The sequence below is a fragment of the Lynx canadensis genome, chromosome A1 (assembly GCF_007474595.2).
Source record: "Lynx canadensis isolate LIC74 chromosome A1, mLynCan4.pri.v2, whole genome shotgun sequence".
Taxonomy (NCBI): domain Eukaryota; kingdom Metazoa; phylum Chordata; class Mammalia; order Carnivora; family Felidae; genus Lynx; species Lynx canadensis.
The window spans coordinates 172,234,241-172,251,152 of NC_044303.2; the positions used below are offsets into that span (position 1 = coordinate 172,234,241).

Consider the following 16,912-nt stretch of genomic DNA (forward strand, 5'->3'; position numbering starts at 1 on the left):
AAAACCCTAAAATCTCATGACTTTAAAAACCTAGGGATTCCTAAATGTGACTCTAGCCTTTCAGGAGCCCGAACTATTCACCTAACGTCTCTTCTTGGATGTCCACTGGGCATCTTAAGCTTCACCTATCCCAAACACAACTATTGACTCCTCCACCCCTTCCAAAACCCAGCTCTTCAGTCAGATCCTATCATGTCCATGCTTGAAATTCTTAACAGTATCATCTATGTGGCCCACCCCAGGCTGCTAGGCCCTGTGTAATGTGAACCCTACCAATCCCACTTCATCGCCCTCTTTCTTGCTACGATCTTGCATCACTGGTCTTCTTCTAGTTCTGGAACACCTCCTATTTGTCCCTGCCTTAGGGCCACTGCCCTGCTGTGCCCTTCTGTCTGCCAGGACTTTCCCTTCTTGCCATGCAAATCTCATTTTAAATGTCATCTCAGAGATGCTTTTTCTGACCACACAAGAGAAATGGCATCCCAGTCACTTTGGCACATCATCTTCTCCAAAGCACCTATCACTACCTGATATCTGAACATACATGTGTGGTTTGTAGAATATAAACTCTAAGACTATTGCTGACCATTGCACTCTAGTTCCTGAGACACAGTGGTTAGTCAGTAAATATTTATTGCATGATTGAAATGGAGATGAGAAATAGCAAATGCTCTTCTTTCCTCACAGTCCCATATCAGGGATGCTGAAGAGAATAAGAACACTAAAGAATGTTAAACAAGAAATTTCCTCAATAAAAATCCTCTGTAAAATATCCTGCAAATCCAAAAATTGATAGATATCTTTTTTTAAGTTTTTTAAAATTTATTTATTTTGAGAGAGAGAGAGAGGGAGGGAGAGAGGCAGGCAAAGGGAGAGGGAGAGGGGCAGAGAGGGATAGAGGGAGAGAGAGAATCCCAAGCAGACTCTGCACTGTCAGCACAGAGCCCAATGTGGGGCTTGAACCCATGAACCACAAGATCATGACCTGAACCAAAATCAAGAGTCAGATGCTTAACCAACTGAGCCACCCAGGCACCCCATGGGTATCTTATAAGAAAAAAAACTAAGCTCCTATATACCATCAGCTTTTAAAGGGCCTATTTTTGTTAACTCAAAAAGTAACTTTCACAGCAAAATACACAGTCCAAAAGAGAAAATGGCTGTCTTGCCTTCCACCTCTCCCACAAGCACCTGCCCAATTCTGAACAATTCCTGGAGCACCTCTTTACTGGACTTGGTCACACAAAAGGTAGGCAAACTGGTCACCTTAGCTTTTAAAGCATACAATATATTTGAAACTTCATAAAATTTAAGACAAAATAATATAGGAACAACACATAAAATACATCTTTTCAAGTAGGCTACCAGCATATCCCAATCAAATATCTTTTTATATTCATGGAGAAAATCCTTTTAAGATTCAGAATAAAGTCAACTCAAGGTCAATTTATCACTGGTTTGTATCAAAACTCTAAATTAAAAAAAAAAAAACTAGCTTCCAATGATAATCAAGAAAATGTCTAGAATCATTAACTCTAAAACCACTGCTTTCTCATTAGCCAATCAATCAACTGTCTGAAATTCTATCCTGTATAGTTCATTTTGATTTAACCAGGGAGAAGAACAGTCTAACCTAATAAAATGTTCTTAGTAAAGAAATCAGCAATATTCTTGTCACACACTTACGCAACTAAGAAGATGTGGGTCACAGAAAGCCTGTTTTCATTGACAAAACCACTTAGCATGTCCACATACTTTATTTAAATACAAGCCTATGTGGGGGCATACACACACATGCACACACACACACGCACACACACACTGAGGTTCCTACCCGTCATTCTTGACAGTTTTGTTTTAACGTATTTTGTGCCCTTGTCATTTTCACCTGTTCCTTTTTTCTTTTAAATCTCTTTTTGGTGGAAAAGGGCACCGGGTGCCATTAATGAAGAAAAAACTTTCTATGCAAGACAGAATTCAATTCAATTCCCCATCTCCCTAAACCTGAAAAACAACAAACTTATAAAAGCTACAGAAGAAAATATTTTAGTATAGTATACGTGACCGATGGATTGTGCCTATTGTGATCAACCACCTAAGAGAAAAGGATGGAGAAAAAAAAAAAAGGAAGAGAATTAAAATTAAGTTCAAGATACACCATGAAGTGGACTCTAGGCAAAGCTAGGTCCTTCAAAAACATTTTTGAAACCAGGTCAACATCAACACATACAACAAAGAAACCAAAGAACAATCAAAGCGTGCTCTGCTTCTCCCCAGGTGCTACAGGGAGGAAAGCATGCACACACAGAGCAGCTGGCAGTTTGGTAGGCTCCCTCTCCCCAAGTCCCACACTTCTTTCAGGCATGTTGGGTCCTGAATTCTCATGATGCATCACATGACTGTGCTCAGAAGAGATCAGACCCGCTCTAAACAGAAAATAACTCCAGAGAAACATCTCTTCCTTTCTAAATAGAAACTGTTCGTCACTCTAAATAGAAAAAGCTACTGTTTTATAAAAAATAGTATTTATTAGGAGCACTTTTTTTTTTAAATTATGGGATCCACAACCATAGAGCTACCTATGACATTACCTGAACTCAGATTCTCATCCCTCCTACCACATGACCTACCACTGGAGAAGAATATTCTACATAGCACGCAGTAGCTGCCAGCACACTAATATCATATACCTATAATTCCTTACAATCCCATGCATTTCCCACCTAACTTCCTAACATCTCAGTAAAGCTTTTTTTTTTTTTAATACTGATGAAATCTGGTTAAAATGAACAACAGGAAAAGCCTTTCATAAAAGAACCGAGGCAATACATTCAAAGAATAGCAGAGGAAGGAGACAGCAGACATAGGAAGACAAGACAGGGGAAGGTACTCACCAAGTCCTCTTGTCTAGGTCAGAGTTCTTTTGTTTACTACTATGACAGATCACTCAGGTGCCAGGGATAAAAGGTGCAAACAGAGTGAAGCATAGCACACAATCCCTGTCAAGCAGTGTCCCATCAAGTGGGGATATTATTGAACAGGCAAAAACAATGCAGTATTTGAAGGCAGGAGTAAGCCTAAGGCTTTTCTGGAAAGTAACGGAAAGCTTTGGGAAGAAGGGTAACATCAGAGATATCTCAGCTGTGATGGTGAGGAAGAGAGGGATTGAACCAGGTAAAATGAGGAGCAGAAGAGCACAGGTAGACAGTTCAGGTAGGGGAAGCACTCCACCCTGGGACACACAGGTAGGGAGCAGCAGGCAGTTCTGTGCAGCTGTGTCCTAGGTTCCCCCACCAGGACTGTGGTGTGGGTGCTGGATGAGGGGGTGGGTGGAGACAAGAGCTGTACTGCAAGAGAAGCAGCTCAAGAGCATGCAAGGGCCACATATCTTGTAACCCACATTAAGAAATTCCTGAATTTTCCCTTAGGAACCTGTTAGAGCATTTCAAGCCACAGAGGAAAGACATCAATAAAGTTGATGTTCTGGAAGAAAACTGCATCTGCAGCGGGGCAAACATTGTAGGCAGCATGAGTAAAGACAGGAAGCCAGCTTGGAAAGCTTTAACAGAAATTCAAATTCATGTGCTGACCGAAACTAGAATTCAGAGACGGAGATCGATTCTGGAGAGGTTAAGAGGTGACCATCGGGGCGCCTGGGTGGCGCAGTCAGTTAAGCGTCCGACTTCAGCCAGGTCACGATCTCGCGGTCCGTGAGTTCGAGCCCCGCGTCAGGCTCTGGGCTGATGGCTCAGAGCCTGGAGCCTGCTTCCGATTCTGTGTCTCCCTCTCTCTCTGCCCCTCCCCCGTTCATGCTCTGTCTCTCTCTGTCCCAAAAATAAATAAACGTTGAAGAGGTGACCATCAATCCTGTTCACCATTGCTATCCCAAGGTTGGGGTCACAGTAGCCCTTTTCACTCTCCAAAGTACCCTGGGTTTGGGGGTGAACTCTATAGTTACTCTGTTAAGCAGCAGAATGGAAAGGGCTTGGGGACTGGTTAGCCATGAGGGGAGGGAGAGACGATCGAGTAAGGAATGACCCTATTCTGAGCAGTGAGGATGGTGGTGGCTTTCGTTAAGGTATTGATGCAGGCCCCTCAGGGATATGCACCTGAGGATTTCCCAAAGGGCACAAAGGCAACAGGTAGTTGTTAGGGACTGAATTCCCAGATCCTCAGCTTCCACATACATTCCTGCCTGGAACTGACCTAAAACAGCCCTGAGATTGAGATGCCACACCTGTTCTCCTTTCCACTGAGCTCCCCTAGCACAGTTCCCCCCTTCCAAAACAATGGAGAAACATGCTTCTTATCCATTTGAATCTCTCTCTGGCGCACTGCCCCAGGGTGTGAAAAATCCCAGAAGAAACATGGCAACATTTTTAAATACCAGTATTAGCGAAGCTGCCTTTAATAAAGACACCATTAATTATATCTTTCCCTACATATTTCTGGTAAGGACTAGGCAAGGTGATAGAAGAATGGTATTTTGGCCCATAGTTGAGTTACTTGGATGTCATATATAGAATAGGGGGCAGCATGGGGCGCCTGGGTGGCTCAGTTGTTAAGCGTCCGACTTTGGCTCAGTTAATGGTCTCACAGTTCAGTTCGTGAGTTCAAACCCCATGTTGGGCTCTGGCCTGACAGCTCAGAGCCTGGAGCCTGCTTTGGATTCTATGTCTCCCTCTCTCTACCCTTCCCCCACTCACTCTCACAAAAATGAACAAGAAGGCAGGCAGGCAGGCAGGCAGGCAGGGAGGAAGGAAGGAAAGAAAGAAAGAAAGAAAGAAAGAAAGAAAGAAAGAAAGAAAGAAAGAAAAGGGAGCAGCAGAGAAATGACGATTTTTGTTTAATTATCTGGCAACTTCCATCTTAAAACTATTATGCATGGCTCATGAAGAAGATCCACATAAGAATAAAATAAATCAAAGTTCTGGTAGGCCTATCTCATCTAAGTGACAAAACACCATGTCTTATCTGTCCATCTGTCTCAAATAAAATTCAAAAGTGAAACACTTTTCACAGAGCACATGTTAACATTTTTATGTAAACTGACAAATGACAGAAAGCAACTGGTTTGGCTGGGTGGTTTGGCAATGACTCTTTGGTTTGCCAAAGAGTTTTATGTTGGATGTTTTCCATACACTGAATGAACTAAATCTGCAGCTCCAAGACTCTGATGAAAATATAAAGTACATAATTAGATAAAAGCATTTTATCAAAAATCTTGCATTGGCAAATGCACATTAAAATTAACAATTTTTAATTTTCCTAGTCCTTTCCAACTAAATTGGATAAAATCTGGTGCCTCCAAGTAAAAGGGAAGAAAAAAGATAACTAGCACTCTTTTGATAAATCACAGTAAAAAATTTTTAATTTTCTTAATGTTTACGTTATTTCTGAGGGGGGGGGAGAGAGAGTGAGGAAGTGGGGGAGAGGCAGAGAGAGAGGGAGACACAGAATCCAAGGCAGGCTCCAGGCTCTGAGCAGTCAGCACAGAGCCCGACACGGGGCTCAAACTCAAGAACCGCGAGACCGTGACCTGAGCTGAAGTCAGATGCTTAACTGACTGAGCCACCCAAGCAACTCACAGAAAAATATTTTTAATTCATTTCCCAGAAATTGTGAAGTTGAATTACTACAATGATTAACAAATTGTAAGTCAAGTGGTTCTGAATTCATTGCTTTCAACTAAATTGAAAGGGAACCCAATTAGTGGTCTCAGAAATCACTGCTCTCAGGAACATAAGAGCAAATTTACAGGGGACAATGCATTTGAGGTACTAGATTAATAAAAATATCTTTAGATGATGGATCATCATGTGATTTTTGGCATATAATTCAGGAGTTCAAGGAATTGAAGGAATTGAATATAATTCCTTCCTTTTCTATCTTCCTTCCATAGTAGACAAGGTTACTCAGTGCTCATATCTGTAAAAAATCAAAATAAAAAAATTAAATTGTTACTGAGCTATATCTCACTCCAGGAATATATTATAATCATCCAGGAAGGTGGGGGAGGTACAAGGACTAATCAAGAAGAAAAAGCCCCATCCATTTCATTAAGAGATGCATTTCCAACTTTTTATTTTTAGTAATTATTAGAATCTATAATATTTTGCTTTTAATTATATAATGATAACCATGGTAATAATAACTACTCTTATGGCTCAGTAACAATTGTAGCCTTAAGGTCTCATGAAGTGAAGTTTTAAAATTTTAATGTATATGTATATTATTGTGGATAAATACATTTTATTAATAGAAATATAGGGCAAAATTCTATGAAGAAAGTGAAATCGAATGCAAGTTTAAGGAGATAAAAGGGGTAAAGAAAAATTTCTGACTTTTGATGAAGAGCTTGTTCACATATATTTTTTAAAGGTTAGTGAGTACAAAATTGCTAGGATATATAGATTCAGTGGATACACTTAAGAGTAATGTGACAGATTTTATAATGTCAATATTTATAACCCTCAAACTTGCATCTGTTTAAATTTATGACACAATTTTTATCCTCAACTTAAAATTCTCAACACAGGCACATAGGTTTTTTAAAAAATTCTATAAAATCACCGTCAAGAAATTTTTTTAGTAAGAACACGTCTGGAGGGCGAGATGATGACTTCAGTTTTGAACATGTTGCATTTAGGGGCGCCTGGGTGGCACAGTCGGTTGAGCGTCCGACTTCAGCCAGGTCACGATCTCGCCGTCCGTGAGTTCGAGCCCCGCGTCAGGCTCTGGGCTGATGGCTCAGAGCCTGGAGCCTGTTTCTGATTCTGTGTCTCCCTCTCTCTCTGCCCCTCCCCCATTCATGCTCTGTCTCTCTCTGTCCCAAAAATAAATAAACGTTGAAAAAAAAAAATTTATATGAACATGTTGCATTTGTGGGTACCACCTGAGGGACATCCAAGTGCACAGTAAGAGCTAACTTACTTATCACACAGTTTAAAGCACGGAGCTGGGTGTTTTCTACAGACTCCTTAAATCCTCACTATCACCCTTTGAAGTGGTACTATTAATGTCACCACTTTAGAAATGGGGATACTGAGGCTCAGAGAAGTTAAAAGATTCACCCAATATCACACAGCTCTCCCAACTAGTAGAATATATATGAATCCAGACAGTTGGCATGAAGAGTCTGTATTCTTTGCACAGTATAATGCCTCCTGGGAGGTCTAATTGGAAATACACATTTGAGGGTCACGTGAGCCTTTAGATAGTAACTTAAACCATGAAGCATTTGAGATTAGGTAGGGAGAGTGACATTTTTTTAGCAGCAGGAAAATGAGAGCCTCAATGTTAGGGGTCTTTATGAAGATGCTTCTGGCATTCCAATGCAGGCCCCTGGACTCTTGAAAAGCCTCCAGCCATAGTTTCTCAAGGTTTTTCTTTTTCCAGGTACCATTCATTCATATGTTGGTGACAGTCCTCCCAGGCTGCTGCACTGTTTAGGATACTCTTTATAACATCAAAGGGCTACTGAAGAAAACCTTTCCACTTCTTGATCTTTACCTTCTATGCCCCACTGGATGCTTGAAGATGTTTCAAAGCCCCACCCCCACCCAGTTTTACTGATATAATTGGCATATGACATTGTATTAGTCTAAGGTGTACAATATAATGATTTGATATATGTACATACTGTGAAATGATCACAGAAGTCAACAACCATCACCTTAGTTATTTTTTCTTGTGATAAGAACTTTCAAGGACCACTCTCTTAGCAACTTTCTAATATACAATATTGTTAACTACAGTCATCACATGGTACATTAATCCTCAGAAGTCATAACTGGAAGTTTTTACTTGTTGACCACCATCACCCATCCCATTCCCCTACCCCCCTGGAAACCACCAATCTGTTCTCTGTATCTATGAGCTTGGTTTTTGTTTCTGTTTTTCAGGTTCCACATATAAATAAGATCATACAGTAATTGTCTTTGTCTTATATCACTCGGCATAATGCATTTAAGGTCTGTCATGTTGTAATATGATAGGAAAAGATAGGATTCAGTAGGCAGAGAGGGAAAGATTAGGACCTGAGGTCCATGGGTGGGGGGAAAAAACACATATTTTAGAATAATGTCTGACCACAGCAAACCCCCTCAGGCATAAAGTTCCTCATAAGAATGACACCACCACCTCGGGTTTCCCTCAGGAATTGGACTAAAGACCTAATTAAAAGTAAGTAGTAGACCATAAAACACATGACCCGCAAGGAATGATATGACCGTAGACCACCCCTCATACAATGGAAATAGTCAATCAGGAATGGAACAGCCCAGCACTTAGAGCTATGGAGCCAATAAGGGTAGAACCTGAGAAGGAATAAGGGGGAATGGTAGGGGAAGGGCTGACCAGAACCTTATAAAACAAAGACCCTCGTCTATTGTCATGGATATTCACTTTTGAATGCCCCTTCTCTGTAAGGAGAACTTTCATACTATTCTTCCTTTCTCTAATAAACTTTTGCCTGCCACTCATTTTGTGCCCACCTCTTTACTCCTTGAAGCAGCAAGACAACAAACCTCGGGTATTGAGGTAAAAAATACTGCAACATTGCCACAAACAGGACTTCCTTATTTTTATGCCTATATAATATTCCATTTTATATACATATTTTATATATATAACTATATATAATTATATATTATGTGTGTGTATATAACTATATACACATATATACATATATATTACTATATACATATACATATATATAGTTATATATACACACACTCACATACATAATCTATATATAACTATAATCTCACATCTTGACCCCATTCATTCATTGATAGACACAGGTTGTTTCCCTGTCTTGGCTATAACAGTTTCAACTTGTAATAATCCAGCATGACCAACTTTCTGTCTTTCTTTGCAACAAACAGGACTCACATCACTTACACATCTTATACGTCAATATGGGTACTTGTCAGAACAGTTACAGAAAGTGAAATCTGACACTGCAAAATACAATAAATCAGGATGCAAAGAAGAACACCATTTACTTATATGGCAGAGCCTACCTGCTAGTGCTCAATGGATAGGGATCATTTTTGCTCAGTAACAGAGTATTTGGGGAAGGGGAAGCATACAAATGTATACATAGTTTAGTTTATATTTTTTAATGAAGTTATTTCAGAGACAAATAGTGCCAGAAGTAATAGCATTAAATGGGTGAGCCTGTATCCAGGTAGAGCATTAGAAAATCACTGACAAAATCATACCAACATTTTTAGGAAGGGGCAAAGGTAAAATGATCATCAAGACTGAATAGGAATAACCAGAAGAAAACCTGAATAAGAAGAAAACAGGAGAATGTATTGTCATAAGAACAAAATGAGATTTCAAGGGGTGAGTCATTAGGGTCAACTCAACCATAAGGTCAAGAAAGACAAGGGTTGAAATTATCACTTGGATTTAGCAACCAGAAACCCTGAGGACAGTTTCAGTGCCATGATAGGTATCAAAGCTGAACTGTGAGAAGTTTAGGACTAAACAGGATTTGAGAAGTGGAGACAATGAATTTAGACAACGCTTCCTGGAGGTTAGGTGTGACACAGAGGGAGTCAATAAGGCGATAGACAGATAAGGGCATGGGTATGGAGTAAGCGTAGTTTTAAACGATAGAGACTTGAGCATGCCCAAACTCTAAAGGAAAGGATGGAAAAGGGAGGGAGAGGGCCAGGGCTAGTGATAAAAAGCAATAATAATAATTAAAAAAATAAAATAAAATGAGAAGATCCAGGTCAGAGGCATTGGGGCTCTTCTACTGTGAGAGGAAAAGGAAGGATGAGTAAGAAGTGACTAAGAGTGTGTGGAGGGTCAAGAAGTTGGGAAGCTACCATCTGATTGTCTTTATTGTCTTGGTGAAGCAAAAGAAGAGTTCACTGAAGGAAGAGGGTATTTGCATGCTGGCTGTATCTCCAGGCTACACATTTTCCTCCTTTGACCTCTGAAGTCATAGGGCAGAAGATCCAACATCCTCAGTCTCAAAGCCAGGTTGAAGTCCATACTCTGAAAAACTCCATATATTGAACTTCTGCCTTTGAAAGAGAAATTTGTAGAGGGGACCCAAGGGCTAACATTAACATAAGACATGATAACTGTTCATTTTAAAACCCAAAGTAATATTGGGATATCACATTTCTCCTTACTACTGCTTTCAATATCAATTAGACTCATCTTCAAAAATCTCCAGAGATCTTTAAGAGTATGGAGCTTATTTGACTGTCTCTTCTATCCTCCAGACTGTTTCCTCCCTTCCCCTACTCCACCTTTTTAAAAAAATACATCACCAGTAGTATTTTCCTCCGTCCTAGTTTCAACATGAAAGGCTTTCTACGCATTTCACACCTTATAATCTACAAAGAGCCTTCACATTTTCTCTACTTTTGTCCTGTAACAATCTTGAGAGTTGGGAGGGTGCATTATTCTTCTTAACATTCAGAAAAATTAAGTGACTTGAGCATTCAGGACTCAGACTTGTGTTGTCACTCCAAAGGCAGTTAGTTATCTGTTCTACCACATCACATTCCACTTACAGCAACTTCTGAACACCCAAGAGATGGCTCAAGTTTCTGCCAGTCTCAGAGTAATTTCAAATTCATCCAATTATTTAAAGAAGTCTGTGCTGTAATTTCAATTCACTGCCTATCATTAATAGATCTCATCATCCCTCCCCCATAATAAGGAACCTGGCTAATCGTGAAGAAGCAACTACTATTGCTCACAGACAGTTGGGGATGCACATGAAGCCATAATCACAGAGAAATCCTGAGCATCTGCAGGAGGTTGGAGACTATAATGACCCAGGAAAGTAATGGTCTTTCAGGTTTGTGCCTAATTGGTGAATGTAAACAAGAAAGCCTTTATATTTCCACTGAGCAAGCAAAATTAAAATGCTTCCCGCTGTAACCACGTGTATTAGTTTCTTTTTTGCAGCTGTAACAAATTACCATAAACTTGGCCTAAAACAACAAAATTTTATCATCTTACAATTCTGAAGGTCAGAAATCCAAAATGGTCTCACGGGGCACAATGGACTGAATGTTTGCTCCCTCCGTCACCAAATTCATATGTTTAAACCTTAATCCTAATATGTTGTTATTTGGAGGTGGGGCCTTTGAGAGATAATTAAGGTCACAAGCGGTAAGCCTTCATGAATGGGATTAGTGCCCTTACAAGAAGAGGTCAGAAGAGCTAGCTAACGCTCTTTTTGCCACGTGAAGTTACAAGGAGAACTGGATTGTCTACAACCTGGAAGAGGGCTCTCACCCAATCATGCTGGCACTCTCATCTCAGGTTTCCAGCCTCCGTACTACGAGAAATCAACAGTTCTTGTTTATGTCATCAGTCCATGGTGATTTGTTAGAGCCAACCTAAACTAAGACGCTGGGCTGTTTCTTCTGGAGGTTCCAGGGCAGAATCCGTTTCTGTGATTTTTCAGCTTCTAGTGGCTGCCTGCACTCTCTGGATCAAGGCCCCCTTCCAGTAATCACATGATTTTGACCTCTGCTTCCACTGTTATATTTCTGTCTCTCTGACTCTCCTGTCATGTCTAAGGGGGCTTCTAATTACATGATCCTACCTGGATAATTTAGGATGATGTCCTTGTACAAGATCCTTAATCATAAGTGCAAAGTCATTTTTGCCATGTAAGGTGATATTTACAGGTGCTGGGGATTAGGATGCTCAGCCAAGAGACACCTGGAACCCATTCAAAGCAAAGACACACCAAGCTGAACTGCCAAGCTACACACCATATGCAGAGAATGAGGTGTTCCTGCTGGGCTAGCAACCAAATAGAAGACAGTCAGTCCTAGAATGTACTGGGGAGAGCCATCTTCTCTGGAAGTTCTGCTTTTCTAGAGCAATGGTCAGTATATATGAGAATTTTAAATATTTACCGCTAGTAAGTGGCAGGGTCCTTCAATAAATCTGGGTCTTTCTGTTATGTGTGTTCTCGTAATTCCTCTCATCTACCTTAAACTGAGGCTGGGAATTTTCTGTTAAGTTGAACCAAGGCCCTGAAATGAAAGAGCTACATCCCTTGCACAGGTCAGTCTTCATCAAGAAAGAACCAGAATGACACAAGCCAAAGCAGAGCAGAAAGTAGGATGTATGCCCAGGCTAAGTGGTCTCCTATGTATCGTTAGGAAAAGGAAGGGTGAGTATGTGAACCCCACTGCATATCTTTAAGAGACTGTTTTATAAAACTAAGCCTGAATTGAGGCAGACAGCATTGTGTGTTAATTCAGTCCCAATAAGCATGTCTGCATGAAGAAATGCTTTTACTTCCTAGGGGTTCTTTTATAGACCCTACCTCAAAAGTGAAGTTAAGAAATTATGGTGCCCAATCTTCCAAACCAAGTCAGCTGTACTCCGTGGAGAGAAGTTTGCTTTACAAACGTTTGCTTCTACCTACCTGTTACCCTTTACACATAGGTGACACGTGAATCAATGCATTTGTTACATGAATTTCCTAGGGCTTGGTTTTATGAAATGTACAGTTTAATAAAACTTGTGTTTCATTTAATATTCCAGGCAGCAAATTTCCTTTCCTCAGAATTCCTGAGACTATGTGAAAAACAGAGAGAGCTCTAGCACAGGGCCTACACATATTAGGCATTCTTTAAATTGCTGTTCAACGACCACATAAAAGCATAAATACACAAAGGCCTAAATAAACCCTCTTGCCACAGGTCAATCTGAGAAGAGGACTTGTTGGAACATACCATTTAACTCCTCTCAACAAACCCTAAGTATATAAATTGGGGAAGATAATTCCTTAGTATCCTACATCTGCAAAACCATTCCATCTTACATGCAAGCAAGTCGGGATATTGTGTGGTTGAAGGTCTTGGACACACGAAGCCTTGCGTCTGAATTCTGGTGCTAATACTCGCTGGTTATGTGATCTTGGGGAAGTGGCTTAACCTTTTCAGCTTCCATTTCTTCATCTCTGATAGTATGATAATAATATTTAGCTTGCAAAGTTGTTTTGAGCAGGTAATGACACATGTGGAAAATGTTCAACAGTTTCTGGTGCACTGAAGACAAAGATGGTGATGGATGGTGGTGATGATGACATGTCTAGATCCAGCCTTTTGGTTACCCTGCTCCTCTAGGACAGACAAGTTCCCTGCTATGTGAGGTCCATGTGCCTTAGAGATATGCCTCTCAGTCTGCCCCCAGCCAGAGTCTAGGCATGGCCCCAAGGCACTATCCACTGCCAAAGGGAGGGAGGAAGGGAGCCTAGGGCTTCTCACTGATATGAGACACTTCTTCTTAATCCTCATCTTTCTTCCCTTTTACCCCTAGCTCCTTCTCCTACTTTCTCTTTTTATTTGTCTTAAGAGTTGACCTAAAAGGTCCCTCTTAGGGCCTCCAAGTCTTTTCTATGTAGATCTTATTTATGTTCAAGATTGTTGCAAAGCATTCCCTACTAAAAGCAAACCTTTTGGTGCAGAAAAAGATCAAAGCAATGCAGAAAATCCAATCTAATGGATAGTAATTCAAGCAAATTCACAGAAATCATTATTTTTAAAGACAAATTTTTCACTGTGTCCTGTGCCATTCTAACACATGGTTATTATTTAAATTTTTACCTTAAGTAACTAAGAGCTATGTAGGGCTGCTCCTACTAACATAGAAGATAGAGAAATGTGAATTTGGGTTCACTGACAATTTCCCTAGAAACAAAGCTGTGCCTTGGGTGGTTGCCCTTCTGGAGTGAAAAGCCTGCCAGAGCTATTCCCTGAGGGAAATCCTTAGTTCTGCCTCAATACCCAAAAGAAGCGAAGCAGTAATGGAATCACATTTCTACCTGGATATATACTTCAGCCCTCCAGTATGCTTTGATGTAATGGTTACGTAAAGGAGGGGCAAATTTTCATGACCTTATTCTCACAGCTTCCTACAATAAAAAATATATATATAAAGCAATCAGACAATACATTTTGATGTGAAAAGATTAAGGAATATTTACAAATCACTTCTACTTTATCTTTGTTCACTACAAAGAACTAAATTCAGGAGGCAAAAAATAGATTTTGCACGTGATTTACACACCTGACGTTCTTACCATATCAAAAAACATGACTTAAGAGCTTTCTCATTCTAACTGTAATTTATTTTCTTCTAAAACCTGCAACGCAAACCCTATCACAAATGCCAACCCTTAGGAATAAAGGTAGGAGAAAAAAAATGTTGATCTTAATATAAACCCTAGAAAACTTTGACTATTTATCAGTATCAACTGCTAATTCTTTTTGCAATGATACAGGCCATTGTTTGAACATCTCTGGCTTTTTTCATATGTTTTTTTCCTTTGCAAAGTTTAAAAAAAAGGAGGGAGATAAAGTCTATATAATTTTAGCACGACAGTCAATCTTTCCAGGCATGGTCTGACATACCAGATAAGATCAGGAACCAGTGGTGTTCTCTGCTAGGAAAAATGTTCTTTCAAAAATATGAATGTGATGCAAGATAGCTTCGATAGCCTTCAATTTAATCTTTCAATATGGATTTACAGTTCTGCAGTATTGACTTATGTCCTATACAGGATAGAATTCAGGCAACTCCTGAAGATGTCCATTTCCCTTTCTTTGAAGTGTGCCTTAATGACCGCTTGCCTTTAGAAAGCTATTCCTCTCTATGGAAAGCTAACCAACACACCCAATTTTTTATTCCTGCTTTGTGAAATCCCCCTGTGAAACAAAACAGATTATGAAACTAGCTGAGGAAAAATCACAAGTTACCACCATGAATAGCATTCCATTTGCCTGTCTCTTCTCATCCTAGCACATTCCTGTGACCAGGACAGAAAAAAACCCACTCAGACAATCATGTGCCTCACTGAACAGACCCCAGATGATCCACTGGAGGCTGCGAGAAATGAGGAAGAAAGAAGAGGAAATCTTTATTCCAACAGGAGTTGAATAGCATGAAAATAAAAGCCAAACAGGATTTTTAAGGTAAGGTAAGCATTTTGCACAAGAAGACCGTGTCTGAGGTTAAGATATTCCTCAGACTAAAACGGAAGTCACTAATGAATATCCTTTCATACCCCCAACCACCACCTCCAAAGTCTTTCCTCATTTATCATCCAAGAAATCGCTTTTCAGCCTTATAACCATATAGAATCTATACTAACCAATGTAGTGAGTTTCTTAGTAATTCTACTATCCAACCAGCCAGAAAGATGTTATAAGTTAAACTTCGTGAATGATTAACATAAGACACCAAAAACTTGGCTGCCTTTATTACTTACTCCATCAAGCTCATGAATGAAAGCCCCTACTTATTTATTTTATAATTACTCATCCAACTTCTAAAACTTAGGTAAGTACCTTTTTAATACTGCATTTTTTCTCTCTTTAACCATTAACTTTCGTAAAAGGCAGTAAGTAAATATCTGTGGCCTCAAAAGACTAGCCACAAAAAAGAAAAAAAAAACAAGACTAGCCACTTGCCTCCTAACATATTTATTACATGGCTTATTCAGTTCTCCTAACAGCATAAATGAAAAGTACTCTCTAGGATATGGTTCTAAAAATGTAAACCAGGAAAGTCTACTGCAAACAGAAACACACACAAAGAAGTTGTGAATCCTGCAACTCTACAAACTTTTGGCAGAAGAGAAAACAAAATGCAAAAAAAAACATTAGCAAGGGAAAACATGTTAAAGGTTTTCAACATCATTTTCAGTTACAAAGAAACTGCCTACCTAAAACCACATCAGGAAAAGCCAGAGAGAGAGTGAAATTTATAACCAGAAAAATTTAATATGAAGTCATTGTACTCACTGTCTGATGGCTTCTGTCACAGTAACGCAGCCCAAAATAATCTATCTCCACAAGGTTTATGTGTCGGAATACGTGGTCAAGGACAACAGAACCTTTCGTTGACTTCTGCAAAAATAATTCACAGTTTTACTTTTTTAACAAGGTGTCTTCTCTTTCTCAGTGGGACATGGGCACAGCTCTCATCTTCTATTAGCTTTGCCCACAGTGTAAGTGATTTTAGTGGCCCACAGCTCCCTCTTTAAGGTTTGCCTCAATTACAAAGAAAAATAGGGTTTCAAGTAAAGTGTATTCAAGAAATTGCTTTGTAAAACGATTTTTAAATTGTAGTGGGTTTTTAATTAATATAAGCTTCTTTTCTTAAGGGACTGTAAATTATCTTCAGGACAAAATTCTTCTCTTAATAAAGATAATCTTTTATATGAAAAGCATCTAATGAATTTACCAGACACCACTCACTTTGGTTAAAATCCCACAGTTCTTTCACTTTAAAAAGCAATTTTCACCTCCAGCATCATTCTCACAACTAACACAGAAGATACACAGAATTAAAATGACAATAGCCAAAGCTTTTATTTTCAATCCTCAACTGCAAACCCATAGATTAAAGCTGCCAAAGTTAATGTTCTGAAAAGCCCTTGTGAAGAAATTTTACTTTATCTCTTTCATATGAGCACAGACGTAAAGAGAACATTTCCCCTGGCTGCTTTGTAAGATCTAATATATTAAGATCTAAAATATTAAATACCAATTATCACACATATAAGATAAACATTTAATCAGCAAGCACCACTCCACATATGACATTAATCTTGAAAATAATCCATTTCAGTGCTCTCTGTACAGATACAGACTTTTCCTTTCTTTTGCCCCTCATTGGCAGGTACAACAGGGTAGTTAAGAGAAATCCCCAAGAAGTGACACATTGTGTTAAGGAAGTAAGGCTTTGTTCAGTTGAATTTTTCCCCAGAGAATTACCATTCTGTGCTTGCTCATATATGGAGGGTACTCAAAACTGCACTGCTCTTAGAAAATGAGTCTGTAATGTAAGGGAAATGTTTTGCTTAAATGTATTATAAAATGGATGATAAGAGGTGATAAAAGTA

The 16,912-nt window shown here is 39.4% G+C and overlaps 1 protein-coding gene across 3 annotated transcripts in view; it reads right to left on the reverse strand.

The window, feature by feature from the left end:
* EPB41L4A (erythrocyte membrane protein band 4.1 like 4A) overlaps positions 1-16,912 on the reverse strand; it is a 255,409-nt gene that overhangs the window by 126,760 nt on the left and 111,737 nt on the right. For all 3 annotated transcript variants that reach the window (XM_030326299.1, XM_030326289.1, XM_030326309.1), the window contains exon 2: positions 15,810-15,914. In XM_030326299.1, coding sequence (XP_030182159.1) covers positions 15,810-15,914 — 105 coding nt within the window. The remainder of the gene's footprint in view (positions 1-15,809; positions 15,915-16,912) is intronic.